Source organism: Myodes glareolus, chromosome 13, assembly GCF_982192425.1.
Source record: "Myodes glareolus chromosome 13, mMyoGla1.1, whole genome shotgun sequence".
NCBI lineage: Eukaryota > Metazoa > Chordata > Mammalia > Rodentia > Cricetidae > Myodes > Myodes glareolus.
This window is the reverse complement of record NC_142038.1, coordinates 11,648,650-11,668,206: the sequence shown is the minus strand read 5'-3', so window position 1 is coordinate 11,668,206 and position 19,557 is coordinate 11,648,650. Positions and strand designations below refer to the sequence as shown.

The 19,557-nt window shown below is 40.8% G+C and overlaps 1 protein-coding gene across 6 annotated transcripts in view; it reads left to right on the top strand.

Annotated features, from left to right (window-relative positions):
* Positions 1-1,805: 1,805 nt before the first annotated feature.
* The window catches only part of Pias2 (protein inhibitor of activated STAT 2), an 84,411-nt gene continuing 66,659 nt past the window's right edge, over positions 1,806-19,557 (top strand). For 5 of the 6 annotated variants that reach the window (XM_085676405.2, XM_085676406.2, XM_085676403.2 and 2 more), the window contains exon 1: positions 1,806-1,964. In XM_085676405.2, coding sequence (XP_085532531.1) covers positions 1,941-1,964 — 24 coding nt within the window. In that variant the 5' untranslated portion in view covers positions 1,806-1,940. Of the gene's footprint in view, positions 1,965-2,276; positions 2,430-19,557 lie in introns of those variants that run through there. The other variant, XM_048419721.3, reaches the window with a different exon arrangement.

The following is a 19,557-nucleotide window of genomic DNA, read 5'->3' as shown; positions in this document are numbered from 1 at the left end:
TACTGCTCCATCACCTGCCTGCAAGGTGCCTTACTCCCTACTACGATGATAATGGACTAACCTCTGAGACTGTAAGCAAGCTCCCAATTAAATGCTTTATTGTATAACAGTTGTCTTGGCCATGGTGTTGCATTACAGCAGTAGAAGAACTGTGACTAAGATGCAGCTTTTTGTTTTCACACCTTATTCAGTCAGCTGCACACATTCCATTGACTGGAACACAGATACCTTCCTCAGTTTAGGCTTCGGCTCAGTTAGCTTGTGGGTAAGGATTTAAGAAGAGACTTTGTAGGGTTTAGATTTTTGTTTTTTGTTTTCCTGTGGTGGGGAATGGGAGGTCAGAGCCTAATTGTCTAGACAAGAGCTTACCACTGAGCTATGTGACCTAACCTTAAGAAGGCATTTGAATTAAAATGGACCAAGGAAGCACTTAGTATGTAATTGAGAACTCAAGATTGCATAGAGTAGGAATTCTTTGCCCCGGGATCCACACTTAAAAATGAATGCAAATGGCAAGAAGCTTTAGGTAGGAGCAGTATTAAACAGGGGGTTCCACCAGCCTTATCAATGAAATCTGAACTGTGTGTGCCAGCCAGTTGATTCTGCATTGCCATTTGTTGTTTTTGTTTCTCCAGTCTCACACTGTACTCCAGGCTGGCCTCCACCTGGTTGCATAACAATTCCTTTTTTTTTTTTATTTATTTTTTATTTTTTCGAGACAGGGTTTCTCTGTAGCTATGGAGCCAGTCCTGATACTTGCTTTGTAGACCAGGCTGGCCTCGGATTCACAGAGATCCACCTGCCTCTGCCTCCCCAGTGCTGGGAATTAAAGGCATGTGCCACCACTGCCTGGCTACACTGACAATTCCTGATCCTCCTCCTTCAGCCTCCCAAGAGCAGGCAGGTACCCATCTTTTTTCCCCCCATTCTTTCATCATGTTTGGGAGCATCAGCAATCTCTCTTCATTTGTTCCCCAGCTATCAGATTTTCCTGACTTTTCAACTCCATCACGGTTCTCTGGAGCACTCTTACTTCACTTTCTCTCCTAACCTCACCCCACAAACCTTTCAACTCGGTTGTTTTGGCCATTGACATTCCCTTCAAGGTCAGTAAGAAAAAAAAAAGCAGCCAAGGTGAATAGTTTAAGGACAGAAATGAAAAGGTCTTGAGTGGCACCCACACTCAAGAGGTTCAGGCTTATGCAGGAGGATCTCTCTGAGTTGGGGGACCAGCATGTTTTACAAGAGTTCCAACCTAGCTAGGGCTACACAGTGATAGCATGTCTTAGAAACAAACAACAAAAACAAAACAAAACACACAAAAAAATCTTATCCGTGAGCACCATTATCTTAGAACAACGGCTTACCCATCACCCATACTTGGATTAACCCACCACAGCTACTATGGGGATGGCACTGAGGCCGCTTCCCGTGTTCTCAGCCACCTTGGGAAGAGCACAGTAAGAATCTTCCCGAATGTTTCCGCGAGTCCCGCCACCTCTTTTCTCCCTGCCACTGGCTCGGCCAAGGCCTTCCTCCAAGTCCGGGAAGAACGCCGCGGTTCCGCCCGCTCCCACGAGCCTCGGTGGTGGCCAGCGTTCCAGCGTAGAGGAAAGGGGAGGAGGGGGCCGGGGAAAACGCAGGCCGGCGACGCTCAGCGGGAACAGGCCACCACCGGAAGCGCGTGGGGGGCGCTCGGGCGGAAGACCGCGCACGGTGGGCTGGGGGCGCCGTGAGGGGCGGGGCCTGCGCGCGCCGGGGGCGGGGCCCCCGCACAGGTCACGTGACGGGCCCGGCGGTGTTGGCGGCGCGGCGGCGGCGACGGCCGCGGCGTCTAGAGCGGCGCCCCAGTGCAGGATGTTGCAGGAGACGGCTGCGGTGTCTTTGGCGGCAGCGGGCGGAGGAGCGGCGACGGCTGAGGCGCCCGCGGGCGGGATAAAATGGCGGATTTCGAGGAGTTGAGGGTGAGCGTCGCGGCGGGGAGGGGGGTAGCGGAGGCCGCAGGGCGGGCGGGCGGGGGGAGGGGAGGCGGGAGCAGCAGCGCGGCGGCGCCGGGGCGTGCGGCCGGTTGGCGGAGCCGCATCCTCGGGCGCTGCGCAGGGAGGGACGGAGCGGGCGAGGGCGGGCGGTTGGCCCCGGGGTGGCTGCCGCGCACCTGGCGGCCCAGGGCCGGCGGACTGGCTTGGCGGGGCGCGGGCAGCGGCGATCGCCGGGGCTGCGTGTTCGCCGTTCACCGGTGAAGATCGCCTGCGGAAACGTGTGGTCGCCTTTAGGAATTTGCCGCGCCCCGCCGTGGTCGAGGCGGGTCTGTCACGAGCTAAGGCCCCTTCCTCCCACCGGCGCTTCCTCGGCGTGGGGAGAAGCGCGCTCTTTTGGGAACACTGCCTTCCGTAGTCGGCCTTAGACCCGTCACTTGGTTTGTAACCATGGTAAGGTACCATCAGGGTCCGTGTTGTCATATAGTTCGTGCGCTCCTTTTGCTCTTGAGGAAAAACTGTTTCTTAGCTTAGCCTCCGAACAAGGTCATAACTTTATTGTTGATACCTTTATAGTGGGGGTCCAAAACAGAGGCTGGACGTTACACAGAAAAAAGATTTTTTTTCCCTCCACCAGACTGATCTTCAGAGAAATCTTATTCGTATCCAAGCCAGGATTAAATCCTGAATTACGACATATGTGGGATGTTTACAGATAGAAACCCTGATTTTTTTTTTTAAATTGTGTTTTAAAGTGGAGACATGTAAGTCTGGATTTGAAGTTAAATCTGCAGCCAGTTGGGGTAAATTAGCCATGCACGGTGATGTTTGGATTACTTTACTTCACTGGTAAACTGTTCTGCTTTGTAAGACTGTTATTTGTTAGGAAAGGATGTAGTCTGATTGGACACCAACAAAAGAATGTGAGGGACTGCACAGCACCTGCCATTTTCCTCCTGTTTCAGAAATGAAAGACTTTCCCGGTAAAAAGTTAGCGTTCCATGTTGTAGCCCCAATCAGTTTATACAGAGAACTGTGATTGTGAAGGATAATTGAACCGTACCTGTCCTGTGTTTAGTGATGCTCTTGAAACGGCATGCCTCACTACAGTAAACTGAACACTGGATTCATTTTGCCCCGCAATATTGCCTTAACTTTTATTTTATTTTTTTAAAAGATTTATTTATTATGTATACAACATTCCTTCCATGTATGCTTGCATGCTAGAAGAGGGCACCAGATCTCATTATAGATGGCTGTGAGCCACCATGTGGTTGCTGGGAATTGAACTCAGGACCTCAGAAAGAGCAGTCAGTGCTCTTAACCTCTGAGCCATCTCTCTAGACCCTTGCCTTAACTTTTATATAGTAACATGTTTATTTTTTCTTCCGGGGATGGGAGGTTTTTCATTTTGTTTGTTTGTTTTTAACTTTGGTTGGTGGGAAACTGTTAGAAATGTCACTGGTTAAAGTGAGAAACTAACTTTAATGGTATAGGGTGGAAAGGGCATCAGGACTCAGATGAAAGTGGAACCAGGACCTTGAAAGTAGTGCAAACCAAAGCATCCCTTTTCTTTCTTCTCTATTTTGTTTTGTGGATAAACTTCACTTTCCCATCACTGGAATCACCTGGTGTTTGTATCTCCCTGTACTTGGTAAAAGGTAGTTGTAGTAAAATGGAGGGGCAGGCTGCATTCCTACCCAAATCCCTGCTAACTTACCCCTGAAATAATTACACAGAAACTGTATTCTTTTAAACAGTGCCTGGCCTGTTAGTTCTAACCTCTGATTGGCTAACTCTCACATCTTGATTAACCCATATCTAATGATCTGTATGCCACCATGAGGTCGTGGCTTACCGGGAAGGATTCAGCATGTCTGACCTGGCGGCTGGTTCCATGGCGTCTGCCTCATTGCCTTCTTCCCAGCATCCTGTTCTGTCTACTCCACCCACCTAAGGACTAGCCTATCAAAAAGGCCAAGGCAGTCTCTTTATTAACCAATGAAAGTAACACATAGACAGATGACCCTCCTACATCAGGTAATGTTCTTGGCTCCCTCCACTTTAGTAGATGACTGTTGCCAGAGGTTTCTGTTCCACCCAGTCTGCAGCTGTTCAGTCCCAAAGAAACACACAGAGGTCTACATTAATTATAAACTGGTTGGCCTATTAGTTCAGGCTTTTTATTAACTAATTTTTACATCTTAAATTAGCCCATTATTCTTGTCCATGTTAGCCGTGTGGCTTGGTACCTTTTATCAGTGAGGCATTCTCATCTTACTGCCTCTGTGTCAACTGCAGACTGTGTCATTCTTCCCAGAATTCTCCTGTTCTTGTCTCCCCACCTCTACGTCCTTCCTGGTCTGCCTGCCTATACTTCCTATCTGGCTACTGACCAATTAGCATTTTATTAAAACAATACAATATAAGTGATGCGTACATGAACATTATCTCACAGCACTCCCCCCCTTTTTTCCCCCAAAACAAGAACTCTGAATTTAATCTTCCTTGTTTAGTCTCCTCCCCCCCCGACCATTATCCATAACAACTTGTAACCCACACTCTAAACAAAGATAAATATCCAAAATCTATATTTTTTGGGACCGTGGGTGTAGTTTTCCAGGCTACTTCCTGCTGATCAGGGGTGCTGGTAATTTTATGGGGACCTAAAGAAAATTTAGAATTATGATCAAGTCCTGACTGGAATATTCTGTGAGACTTGGTCATCTCAGCTAGCAGTCTTGAAAGTGTTCTGGATGTACAACTTAGACATCTGGGCCATCTGCTTCAGGGGGGTCTTTCTTGATCAAATCTGTTTTCTTAACCTGGAAGGAATCCACAGCCTCTCATTTCCTGTGGAAACAAAAGCAAAACCTCTTTTCCAAAGTAACATATCTTTTGACTTAAATTTTGAAGTCAAGGCATTTTCAAAATATATGTTAGATTAATCAGGCAGCATTTATAATCAAATGTCATTTAGTAGCTGTTGCTCCTTCCTCAGAAAGACAACACAATAACATACAGTATCCAGACTCTTTGTATATTTTTCATCCTTATGTGGCTTTATTTTAAACTCATGTTTTTTTTTTTTTTGTTTTGTTTTGTTTTTACTTTTACTTTTTGACTTTTTGAGACAAGGTTTCTCTGCATCTTTAACAGTCCTGGAACTCTCTGTAGACCAGATTGTCCTTGAACTCACAGTGATCTGCCTGCCTCTGCCTTCCAAGTGCCACCACACCCAACTACTCTCTTTCCTTCTTTGCTTCTTTCTTTCTTTCTTTCTTTCTTTCTTTCTTTCTTTTCTAAGACTTTTCCTTTTTTTTCTCTCCCAAGCCTACATATATTTTTAAACACACTCCAAACTGTTTAGAGTTTTTTTTTTTTTATCTGAATCTATCTTTATTATATAGCTCTCTTTTTCTGACCACATGAGTCTTTAATTTGCTAAGAGATATGGCTAGGATTAAAGCCATGACTTTGATGACTGGATCCAACCCATTCCTTATCTTTCTGAGAGTCTAGCCTCCTGGAGGTACTGACTGGAGCCATGTTTTTTGCCACAGCTCTATGGAGATTTAAGGTCTCTGCCACCACCAAGAAGCATGCTATCACCTATTTATAAACACCATTTAAGTACTTTGTGGCAGATCCTCTTAAAAGAGCTGCAAGGTTTTTGCAGCTAAAACTGAGTCAAGAAGCCTCTCTTAAATGAGACCCACTTGCCTCTAGCAAGTAGCAAGAAAATGAGAAAATGCTGCTACCAAGAAGCTGTACTTAACTGTCCTTTTGTGTTAGAATTACTTCCTGAACTCTCTCCAGTTTTATGTGGATGCAGTTATCCATGTTGGCACTATTTGTTGACAGATTTCTGTCCTTCCTGGTCCCTCAGCTGTTTAGTTCCACAGCAGATGACCACTAGAGACTTGACCTCTGAGGGTTTTCAGAGAAAAGGAAGGTTGGTTGCAGGCTGAGTAGATGCTGGAAGATTATCCACCATGTTTTTGCCTTAGCTGCTTAGGGCAGACATGTTATCTTACTTCCCAGTGCAAAAAGTGATGATGATGATGGCACATATCCATTTTAGTATGTTCCTGTATGTGCTGAACTCTGGTTCAGATATTTCATATATACACTGTTACTTTTATAATTCTGTGAAGAAAATAAAACAGATTAAGTGACCTAGATCCCAATTTGAGAGTAAAAATAATCAAATTTTAAACAGCAGTTATTTGACTTCAGGGTTTTGTTAGATTTCATTGTCCCCGTGACTTTGGGTTTAAGTGGAACTCCTAATCACTGAAATTTATAGAATAAATTAAATGATAAATACTACCATTTTGTAACATAAAAGTGGAAGGAATACTGGAGAGCAGGCTAGAAAGCAAGAGAAACATGAAAAAAAAAGAAGGGGAAGAAATATGGATGACTCTCAGATGATAGTTTCTGGTCCAGTTTATATTCTGCTTATCAAAATGACAAATTATAGGACCATGTAAAATTATGGGTGTTAACTTTTTGGTTTTCTTCTTGGCAGTGGGAGATATGTTAGACTGATTTGGATACTGCAGTTTCGCTGCTGAGGATCAGTGTAGCATTAGTTGTTGCATAGGACTGATGCTGTGCCTATACTGGAAAAAAAGATCGTCCTTCTTGGTGTGGTTTAGTTGTCCCTGTCCTTTCCACTTTTTAGGCTTGGTAAAGGGTTGGGGATGAGAGGTATCATTTGATAAGGTAGCTGTAGACAAGACAGTGACAGAGCTAGTGACATATGTGTGCTACAGAATATGGCAGCTCTGTGTTTTGCCTTCCAGTCCAGAGTGACTAGGAGGTTATCAGTATAGTTTTCTTCTGTTCTTCTGAGAGAATATAGTGAATCTAGAGCTTTGACCAGAGTTCTCTGAACTAGAGCCAGGGCTTTGGAATCATGGTACAGACTTGATATAGGAAACCATTCTAAGGGTTGAAGTAAGGAAAGAAGAAGAGGTGGCTTGTGTAGTCAAAGGTGATTATGATAGTGTGATTTAAGAAGCTTTCATGTGCTGGGGAAATTATTTGGCTGCCTAGATGCTTAAATTGAAGGGATGACCAACTAGTTTGTGAATTAACTTGTTACAAGATTGTTTTAGTTACTCTTCTATTCCTGTGAAGAGCCACCATGACCAAAGCAACTCTTATAAAACATTTAATTAGGGCTTGTTTACAGTTCGTGAGGGTTAGTCCATTATTATTGTGGGAATCAGAAAGGCATAGGCTAGAGCAGTAACTAAAATAGTGATTTTCAACCTTGCTAATTCTGTGACCCTTTAATACAGTTCCTCATGTAGTGGTGACCTCCAATCCTAAAATTATTTTCGCTGCTGCTTCATAACTAATTTTGTGACTATTACAGATTGTAAACACCTTATGTTTTCCAATAGTCTTAGATGACCCCTGTGAAAGGATAGTTTGAACCCCAGGCTGAGAACTACTGAGCTAAGAACTTTATATGCTGATACACAGTAGGAAGTGAGAGAGACACGTGGCCCTGACCTAGGCTTTTGAAACCTCAAAGCCCAACCCCAGCCACACACTTCTGTTGCCCACAGTTCTATTTAGTCTCAATAGTAAAAACCCAGAGCCCAGATATCGGCAGATGCTGAAAGATCAGAGAGAGAAAGGAACAAGTCACATCCAACTCTTACCTTCTAACTCCTCAGCCGAAAAGACTGAACTGCTGTCTCCTTCCGTTTTATATTCCTTTCTCTCTCTACCCAGTCATAACACTTCCTGTTTGTACAGCCCTTCAGACCTCTGTGGTTAACTAGTGGCTAGCTCTGCCCTCTGATCATCAGGCAAGCTTTATTAGAGTACAAACTATCACCAAAGTTTCACCACTTTCCCCCTTTTTTCTAAAATAAAAGATTATAAGAAAAACTATATGCAGTAAGTACAATAACTACATACAGACAATAAATACATCTACAACGTTTAGTCTGTTAGCAGTTGACAAATTCAGAGAAAATACTCGTTATCCTATCTTGATAAGTTTAAAAGGTTGTACCTAATTCAGTTTCTGTTCTAACTTGTATTACCAAAACTATCTTTTAATGTCTCTCAGTCGTATACACTTTATACCTCTTTAATGAATTCCTTTTCTGAATCTGATAACAAAGAAAACTATAACTATAAAATCTTCAAGTCCATCAGAGACCCAAGAAAAGATAATATTACCTGAGTGAGCAAGAAATGTGAGCAAGAAATGCAAGCAACTTCCAAAAAATGTGAGATATGACAGAAATATCTGACTGCCTGAACCCAAGTTTTCTCTGTAATGTTGGAGCACCTGTCTTCGGCAAGAGACGTAAAATATTTGACAGACATTTCTGTGAAGCTGGATATTCTGAAGGGCTGTTCTTCCTTATCTTGGCAAAATTTCGCAGTCTATTCCTTTGTGTCCTGCTTGTCCAATTTAGATAGCATACTATCAACAGTCGAGGCAAGGGCATTTTCTTACCCAGTGACTTATCACAAAGAAAATAAATTCCTTATGGAGTTTCTTTTATGTCTGTCATCTTCTCTGAAGTAGATTGACGCTGCTAGGAGCAGACTTGTCTTATTGTCATAAAAAAAGAGAAAAGAAAAGAATATATTATTGAAACATTTTGAATGCCATCTTCTGTAGATATCTGAAGTGTTTGAAGACAACCTATATATCTAAAATATATCTCTTTGGCCTTGAAAACATACCCAATAAGACTACAAGTTTGTATTGACTAACTACTAACTTGTTTTTGTTTGTATCCTAAGTAGTAACTTTCAAGGACTAGCAATTTTCATCAAATTGTTAAGTGAGCAGATAGGTACAATACCTTGAACACAATTAGAAATGTATATACTGTATTTTCTAACAAAATTAATCTCAAATTTGTATCAATATGCAAAGATCCATACCCATGTAAGATATTTAAAATAGATGTTGGTCGTTTTTTGAAAAGCATATTCAATAATTTACACTTTTGTCCTGTTTTTATATTCCTCCTTTTTCTTTTCAGAGTAGACTCAATATATCTACCTTTAAGTCTATATACCCCTCTTTTTTTCTTTTTAAAAACAACTCTGAATCTAATCTTTTTTTGTTCATTTTTTTCTTGACTATTACCAATAATAACTTGTAACCAACCGCCGCCCCCTCAACAATGACAAATATCCATAACCTAATGAAAGACCAAAAACCATCATGCTACCTCGGGCATGTGGGTGTCTGTCTTAAAGTTTCTTTCTGCTCTCTGGGGACAGTGACATCCTTAGGGGTTCCTGAAAAGAAAAATTTGGGTTAATTGTCAAGTCCTGGGAAAGGTAACTGTATCATTTGTTATCCAGTCTCTGCATAATGTGAAAGTGCAGTACTTGTCTCAAGTCCTGGCTAGAGTTGTCTATGAGGCTGGATCATCTCAGCTAGCCATTTTGAAATTGTTCTGAGCAGTTTGTAGTGGAAAACTGGTCTTCAGGTGGTGTTTTTCAGCTTAGTGGTATTATCATAGTCCTGGTGGAATTGTAATTATAGGGCCTCATCATCCTTTTGGAGACTTCAAAGGTCACTGTTGGGCATGATCTTGATTCACTGTACAAAACAACATTTTAACGTCATATGCAGCAGATCTCAAAGAGGTTAAAGGATTAATATTTTTATGTATATCCAGAGTACAAAAACTTAATTCCTAGTTACCTGATAGAGACACAAACGTGAAATCATGTATAGAAAGCTAGATGATAGCTTTTTCTAGAATTAGTTAATACTCCATATGATAATATCATGGCAGAAAGTTTAAATTATATTTATGTAAATAATATATGTGTGTGTATATATACAAATTTTAAAGATATATATATCTTTAAAATTTTGAGATAATATTTATATATCAAGACAAGCCCTAAAGAATCAAACTCAAAAGTATTATGAGGTTAGTGGCAATAACAATAGTCCCTAAATTTTTTTCTTCAGTTTCATATAAGGTAGGTCTTCTGACATGAGACAGAGATTTTGGGTTTTACAACAAACATACTTGGGTTTAGAGAGGAGAGAACCACCCTCCCCAATTTTTAATTAGACTGGCACTACATTGACTGTTTGCATTATATATCTGTTGAGAACAGCATTTGGGGAGATTTATGAAGTTTTATCCTGTTGGAAATGTGACATGCCAGTAGACTAATTTACTCTTTTTCTTGAAACATCCCTCCACCCCCCAGGTGATTTGTCCTTTTTCTTCACCAATCTCATTTGTCTAGTGTTCTTCAGATTCCTTAGCTGAATGCCTTTATTCTCCTTAAAAGATTAAACAAAACAAAACCCTTTCGCAATCTTAATTTTAGGGAGGGTTCCTTTTGGCGAGTTATATTTGATCAAATCAGAAGCATTTGTTAGTTATATAAGTTAGTTTAGATTAAATGGTCACACTGGTTGATGAACTATCATCTCTTCTGATTAAATTGCTCTGGGAAGGAGTTACTTCTATGATTACAGTAAATACTGAACTGGATTTGGCATGGTGGCCTACAAAAGGACCCTCAAGTTGTTTCCTGATGGCTAGGGGTTACATTAACTGTCCATTTGCTGATCTACATTCATTAGCCAGTTCCTGTCTTTGCCACAAATTCTGCATAGTCTAGAAAGAAGGGGTATTTTGTTTGAATTATGCTTAGAAAAATCATTGTTTCTATGAATACCCTGCCCTGTTTACAGTCCCTTTTTAGGTGACTGTGTGTACCACAATTTAAACACTTGACATTTCGATTTTTCTTCAAACCTCTGGGAATGAAATCAGATCTCTTTTTTAAGTATTATCATGGTCATGAGATTCAGTATTGATTGTATCTCAGATCTATTCCTCCAAGAGTACTGATCTTGCCTTTAACAGCCCTTTTCCCCCTTTTGCATTGTGCATTAGTATTCTCAAAAGCCAGAGATTCAATTATTATTTGTCTAGCTTTTGAATTTGGTATCATTCTATTTACTGCTGAAGTCAGTCTTCATAAGAAATCTGTGAAGATTTCCTTTGGACTTTGTTTAACTTTAGTTAATGACTCAATTTTCTTTCCTACTTCTTCAATTCTGTCCCAAACATTCAAAGCTCCTGTATGGCAAAAGTCAAGGCAGTGGTCATCATATACAGATTGCCTTTGTACATCAGCATAATCTCCCTCTCCAAGAAGTCGGTCTTGGGAGATTTCTATACTTGTAGGTCTACTATATTGTTCAATGATCTTACTCCCATCTTCCCACCAGGTCCTCCATTGTCACTGAGGACCATGTTCCATAACTGTTGTAACCAAGTCCAGTATGGAGGGATAATTCTGTTACAATCTGACCATGAATTTAACATTTGCTTCACAAAAGGTGAATGCATACCACATGAAACAATCACTTCTTTGAATCTCCTTATATCTAACATTTCCACAGGATTCCATTTAACTCTTACACACAGCCTTGGGGATAACAATCATTTGGCAGTTGTTCCACTAAGGTGACTGGATAAATTAAATTTGGTTGTTTGAAAACTTTAGGCTGTCCTCTCTAACCTTAAAATGCAACACTGAGATTGGTCTTCCATTAAATTCTTCTGTTGAATATCTCTAATATGTGTTCTAATAGGTTTTTCTAAGGCCTGTATCTGGGCTATCATATCAACCACCTTTTAGAGATAAACCAAGAATTATCAAACCAACTATAAAGATTATGAAAATGATAATTAACATTATGTCAATATCTATTAAATTGATTATTCCTTCACTTAATTGTTCCAATTTTAAACTAACCATTGTGTAATCATACAGAGACCTAACTCACTTCATCATATTATTTCCCATTTTTTATGTGGGAAAAACAGATTTTTTTTTTTTTTAAAAAAAGCTGATTTCCCCTTTAAAGAATTCCCAGTTGTCTGACCAAATCTGCTGATGATGTTGGTGTTATGTGAGGTGTTTCGTGTCTGAGCAGAGAACACAGGTGGTGAACAGCCATGAGCTGAGAGTGTGTGACAGTTGCAATAACAGTAGAAGCCTGAGTGTGGCAGCAGCTCAAGGAAGGGGTTCACAACCCACAGGTGAGAGGGAGCTGTCTGTCTGAAAATCCTACATGGGATTGTGTGGGAGAATCACATGTGGCTGAAGCTGCCTGAAGACAGAGCAAACCAGGTCTAGGGTGGGTAGGTCTTGTGGTGTTTGGAACCCAGGTACTTCTGTAGTTTGAGTGGCAGCTGGAGACTGTTATAGAGAGGACATCCCACACCAGAGAGTCCTATATCTTGTAGGCACCAGGAAATCGACTGAGATACTGGGTAATATCCGGTGCATACAAAACGTCTAAACCCACTCCCACTGTGTCACACTTTCTCTAACAAGGCCATATCCACTTCAAGAAAGCCATTCCTCCTAATAGTGCCACTCCCTGTGAGCTTATGGGGGCCAATTACATTCAAACTACTACATTGTACTCCCTGTCCCCATAAGCTTTTAACAGTATCATAATGCAAAATGCATTTAGTCCAACTTCAAAAGTCTCCACAGTCTATAGCAGTTTCAACAATGTTTAAAAGTCCAAAGTTCAAAGTTTCTTCTGAGATTCTTGTAATCTCTTTACTATAATCCCCTGAAAAATCAAAATCAAAAAGCTGATCACATACTTCCAACATATAATGCCACAGGATATGCATTACCACTCCAAAATGTAGATAAGGGAGCATAGTGAGGAAATACTGGACCAAAGCAAGACTGAAAATCAGCTGGGCAAACTCCAGCACTTTGACATTGGAGATCATTATCTCTAATGTCAAAACACTCTTCAGTTCTCCAACTCCTTCCAGCTTTGTTGACTGCTACACACTTATTTTTTTTTGGGCTGGTTCCACTCACTGTTAGCAGCTCTCCTAGGTAGGTATCCCATGACTTTAGCATCTCTAACATCTTGGGGTCTCCAAGGCAATCCAGGCTTTAACTTTACAGCTTTCTGCAATGGCCTCTTTAGGCCTCCCTTCAGGGGACACCCTGACACATGCCTGGCCTCAGTGGCTTTCCTTAGGTATGGAGGCAATTCCATTTGTTCTATCCTTAACTCTTAAGCCAGAACCACATGACCGAAGCTGCCAATTTCTGCTGCTTGCTGGGGCTAGAATATGATCCTCTTGTTCAGTTACATCCTTACCATTTCCTTTATTCCATTTCTTAATCTGTTTATCTCCTTGAACACAGGACTTAGTTCCATTCCATTTCCTGGGACTTTGTTTCTCCTCAAAATTTTCTTTTGTAATTTATCCTGCTTAGCGTGCTCCTTTTCATTATAAATATTCATAGATTTATCACTAATATCCACACAACAGTTTATACTTGGCTGTCTTGAAATATCTTCTGCCAAGGGAGTTAATCCAAAACTCTTCACTTTAACCTCAGGCCTACTTTTCTGACAAGGTCAAAAGGCAACCACATTTTTCACCAAAATATCACAAGAACAATCTCCATGAACATACTACAAATTCTTCTCTGAGCCCTCTTGAGGAAGGTTCCAACAATTCATTAAGTCACACTCAGCACTACTGAAGCATGATTAATAAAAACTCAGTGACAGATATTGGGGTTCAACCTGAAGAACAGAAAAACAAAACAGCTAGCCTCTGGCTCTTAAGTTGACCTCAGTCCAAAAATGGTGAGCCTGCCTCCAGGAAACCTCAGAATGAGACTGTGACTGAGTCTCTTCTCATTCCTCTCTAGTTCTGGGATTAAGGGTGTGCACCACTACCGCCTAGTTTCTATGGCAAGCTAGTGTGACTACTGGGAAAAAGGTGTTGTTTGTTAGTGCTGCCTGGTCTATAAGACTGGGCAGTTGTGGCTGTTTTATTTTTCTCATCCTCAGACAAGTTTTATTTATTAAAATACAAATGAAATGCCACTACGCACCACTGTCTTCTGGGCTCCTACTGTTATGGCCCATTAAGTAGTACTTAAAGCATTCAGCTGCTTTTCTAATCCACAGTCCCAAGGTCCATATTCCTTCAAACAAAAACATAATCTGGCCTATCACAGCAATACTCCCTGTCTCATGTACCAACTTCTGTTTTAGGGTTTCTATTGCTGTGAAGAGACAACATGACTATAGCAGTTCTTATATATGAAAACATTTAATTGGGGTGGCTTGCTTAAAATTTCAGAGGTTTAGTTCATTATAATCATGGACAGCAGATGTGGTGTTGGAGGAGTAGCTGATAGTCCTACATCTAACAAACAACAGGAAATTAACTGAGACACTGGGTGGTATCCCTAGCATAGGGAACCTCAAAGTCTGTCCCCACAATGACACACTTCCTTTAACAAAGGCCATACCCACTCCAACAAAGCCACAATTCCTAATAGTGCCACTCTGAATGAGTTTACAGGGGCCGATTCCATTCAAACTACCATAAATTGCTAGTCCTTCTGTTTCTAACTCCTGAGTATTGGGATTACAGGCCTAGCCCACACCATTTAGCTTCCTTTGTTTCCTTCCCCTTTCAGATTATGAAATTATACCCACGTATCACTCAACATCGAATTCTGAACAATAAGTTGACAGGTATTTACAATTGTCTGGAAACATAAGGTGTTGACTTATGTTTTTCTTTTTCTTATTTTGGTTTTTCGAGATAGGGCTTCTCTGTAGCTTTGGAGCCTGTCCTGGAACTAGCTCTTGTAGACTCGGCTGGCCTCGAACTCACAGACATCCGCCTGCCTCTGCTTCCCAAGTGCTGGAATTAAAGGTGTGTGTCACCACTGCCTGGTTGGGTTTTTCTTTTCTTAAATGTTCTCCTATTTTATTTAATTGTATGGGTGTTTTACCTGCATGAAAGTCTGCACCCACAGAGTCTTGAAGCGGGGTACTGGTGCCTCTGGAACTGAATTTACAGTGAATTGTGAGCTAACATTTGTGTTCTGGGAATTGAACCTGTCTTTTGAAGAGAAAGCACTATTTTTGTGCTTTTAACCATTGAGTCATCTCTCAGACCCCTTTTATTTTTATTTTTTTTCCTTCCTTCCTTCCTTCCTTCCTTCCTTCCTTCCTTCCTTCCTTCCTTCCTTCCTTCCTTCCTTCCTTCCTTCCAAGACATGGTCTCATGTAGCTCAGGCTAGTCTTGAGCATTGTGTAGCTGAAGATGCTTCTCAACTTGTGATCTTCCTGGTGTGTGCCACCACATTATCCAGATATTGATGGGATGGCCTACTAAGTATGTACATATGTGATATCCAATAGCCTGTTGCTCCTAAGGCCATGATGAATAAGATAACAATTCGATTAAATTAAGCATAAGAGAAAATAAAGCAATAAAAATCTGTGGCAAAGTAAGTGGTTTTTGAGGCTGTTGCAGGCATAATAGGATATGTTTGCAGTAAACTTTTATTATTTTTTATTTTAAAGTATGTGTACGGGTGTTTTGCCTGAGGAGGCACCAGTTGTGCCTCTGGTGCCTAAGGAAGTCAGAAAAGTTGAATCCCCAAGGACTGGAGTTAAAGATGGTGTGAGCCACCATGTGGATGCTAGGAATCAAACTGAGGTCCCTAGAAGAGTAACTAGTGCTCCCAACTGCTGAGCATCTCTTTAGTGCCCTTCTTTTCCTTTACTTTTCTTTTCAATTCTCTTTTGTCTTCTTTTTCTTCTTTTTCTTTTTCTTTTTTTTCCCCTTTAACAGTGCAGTATGATAACTCTTTGCATAACTCTTACACTGTTTTATGTAAAAGGAGCAGCAGACTGCGTCCCAGCTAGCTTTACCCGAAATAATTACACGGAAACTGTATTCATTTAAACACTGCCTGGCCCATTATTTCTAGCCTCTTCTTGGCTAACTCTCACATCTTACTTAATCCATTTCTAATAATCTGTATGTCACCACGAGGTTGTGGCTTACTGGCATGAGTCTAGTCAGTGTCCGCCTCAGGAAGGGGAATCATGGCGTCTACCTGACTCTGCTTTCTTCCTCCCAGCATTCTGCTCTGTCTATTCCACCTATCTAAATTCTGCCCTATCAAAAAGCCAAGGCAGTTTCTTTATTAACCAATGAAAGTAACACATAGATAGAAGACCCACCTACATCAGTTTTAGGCATTGTAAGTAATCTAAAGTGTTCAGGAGGAGTTATAGGTGACATGACAGTCTTGTTTGCAGTACTCATCCATATTCTTTGTGTGTAGAGACTTACTGATTTTACTTTGTGGCTTCAATAAACTCTCCATTATTTTAATAGAGTAAATTATAAAGGCTAAGTCACCCTGTTAATAGATACATAGTATTTAAAACATACACTTAAGAATTGTAGAGAGACAGATTCTACGGAATGCCCATCAAACACCTGGCAAAATTCTTCAAAGACCATGAAAGAACAGTACTCAACTTCATATGGAAAAGCAAAAAACCCAGGATAGCAAAAACAATCCTGTACAACAAAAGAACTTCTGGAGGCATCACAATCCCTGACTTCAAACTCTACTACAGAGCTACAGTATTGAAAACAGCCTGATATTGACATAAGAACCGACAGGAGGACCAGTGGAACCGAATAGAAGACCCGGATATCAATCCACACATCTTCAAACACCTGATCTTTGATAAAGAAGCAAAAAATATTACATGGAATAAAGAAAGCATATTTAACAAGTGGTGCTGGCATAACTGGATTTCAACATGTAGAAGAATGAAAATAGACCCATATCTACCACCATGCACAAAAATCAAGTTCAAGTGGATCAAAGACCTCAACATAAAGCCAACCCCACTGAACCTTGTAGAAGAGAAAGTGGGAAATACGCGTAAATGCATTGGCACAGGAGGCTACTTCCTAAATAAAACCTCAACAGCACAGACACTGGGAGAAACAATTAATAAATGGAATCTCCTGTAACTGAAAAGCTTCTGTAAAGCAAAAGACATGGTCAACAAGACAAAGCGACAGCTTACAGAATGGGAAAAGATCTTCACTAGCCCCACATCAGACAGAGGTCTGATCTCCAAAATATACAAAGAACTCAAGAAACTGGACACCAAAAGATCACATAATCCAATAAAAAAATGGAGTACAACCCTAAACAGAAAACTCTCAACAGAGGAATCTAAAATGGCTGAAAGACACTTAAGGAAATGTTCAACATTCTTAGTCATCAGAGAAATGCAAATCAAAACAACTCTGAGATTCCAATTTCATTTTACACCTGTAAGAATGGCCAAGATCAAAAACACTAATAACAACTTATGCTGGAGAGGTTGTGGGGAAAAGGGAACACTTCTGTGTTGCTGGTGGGAATGCAAGCTAGTACATCCTCTTTGAATGTCAGTGTGGCGATTTCTCAGAAAATAGGAAACAACCTTCCTCAAGACCCAGCAATACCACTTTTGGGTATATATCCAAAGGATGCTCAATTGTGCCACAAGAACATGTGCTCAGCTATGTTCATAACAGCTTTGTTTGTCATAGCCAGAACCTGGAAACAACCTAAATGCCCCTCGATCGAAGAATGGATAAGAAAAATGTGGTACATTTACACAATGGATTACTATATGGCAGAAAAAAATAACGACATATTGAATTTTTCAGGAAAATGGATCGAGGTAGAAAACATTATTTTGAGTGAGGTAACCCAGACACAGAAAGGCAATTATCACATGTACTCACTCATAGGTATTTTTTTAAACATAAAGCAAAGAAAGCCAACCTACAAACCACAATCCCAGAGAATTTAGACAACAATGTGGACACTAAGAGAGACTTACATAGATCTAATCTACATGGAAAGAAGAAAGTAGAAAAAGACAAGATTTCCTGAGTAAATTGGGAGCATGTGGACCTTAAGGGAGGATTGAAGTGGGGGGAGAGGCAAGGAGTGAAGCCGAGAAAAATGTAGAGCTCAATAAATATCAATTAAAAAACAAGAATTGTAGAGAGAAAATCAGTTTTCTCCAATGGAGTGTCACTGGGTCTACCACCCTGATTAGATCTTATTTTCAGAAGTAGTTGACCAATGTAAAATGGATTTTTAAAAAAATTTAGTTGAAAAGTACATAAATTGGGTTGGTAGGGAGTTGGAGAGGGATTTGGGAGGATTTATGAGAAGGTAAAGCATATGATAATAATATATATAAAATAAAAAATTTTCCAGCCGGTAGTGGTGCATGCCTTTAATCCAGCACTCAGGAGGCAGAGTGGATTTGTGTGTCTTGTTTACTGAGCGAGTTCTAGGACAGAATCTAAAGCTACAGAGAATTCCTATCTTGAAAATAAAAATTAAAATCTTGATTGGAGGACTCATTATTTAAAAGTGTGCACTACTCTCTTCCAGGTGACCTAAGGTGGTCCTTAACACTAATGTGAGGCAGATCATAACCACTTGTAACTTCTGCTCCAGGGAATCTGAAACCTCTGGTCTTTATGGGCACCTGTACTCATATTCATATATCCTACTCATAGACAAACACATAATTAAAAAAGTTTGAAAGTCTTTTTTAAAGAATTAAAAACCTATGCTACCTTTATGCTTTCTGTATGCTCTATAATCAAGTAAATGCATTTAATAAACCTAACTTATTGAGTATCATAGCTTAGCAACTCAGTCCTTACTGTTCCCATTCATAATTGAGTGAATGTCTAGAAGCTTCATCTCAATGCTTACTTGGTCTCTCTCTCTGTCTCTGTCTCTGTCTCTGTCTCTAGAGCTCTTTCTGAGAAAAGATCTTGCTGTGTAGACCAAGATGACCTCAAACTTACAGATCCTCCTGCCTCTTCACTGTTGAAGTTAAAGAAAGGTATGTGCCACCATATGTGACCTGCTTGACTTCTCAACCTTTCTATTCCCCATTCTCCATTAATGAACATCTCTGTGGAAAAGTCCAAAGATTCAACGTTGTAGACTCCTTTGTTTTAGAATTTTGTTCTTTTTGGTCTCTGGCCTTGCTGCTCTTGTGGTAGGTACTTCATGCATTCAAACAGATGTGTGAAAATATACTCATTCATTTATCTCTGAAGGGGAGGATTGATTTTGAAACAGTATGGTCAATCACTGAAGTATACAGATTTTAAAAGTCTTCTGGTGCTTCCTGTTGTGGCCACCATTGGAGAGCAGCAGTCATGGTCCTCTGCTACTTATGGCCATGGGCCTCAGCAAGGGCCACAAGTTGAGGAGGAATGTTAGCAAGTTGAGGCAGTCTCGGTGCCATGGATTCCTCACCAAGCACAACAAGTTTATGCCAGACATAATCCTTGAGGTGTGTAGTTTTGCACCCTATGAGGTGTGCCTTGGAGCTGCTCAAGGTGTTCAAGGACTAGCACACTCAAGTTCATCAAGAAGAGGGTGGGCATGCACATGATGAAAAGTTTCTACACCTCAATAAGCCTCTTGCGCTGACACAATAATCCAGATCAGACCAAATCAAAGCAAATTAGAAAAAAAAAAACAGATTTAATGGATACAAACGCTCCTGGATGGCTTTCCAGCCCGCCTAAATAGGAGACTGGAAAACCACATTTGTTCTCCTGGCAGGGGGCAGTTTTAAATACCTTGTGTAGTGGTTTTGAGCATCTCTGGGGAGGTGTCA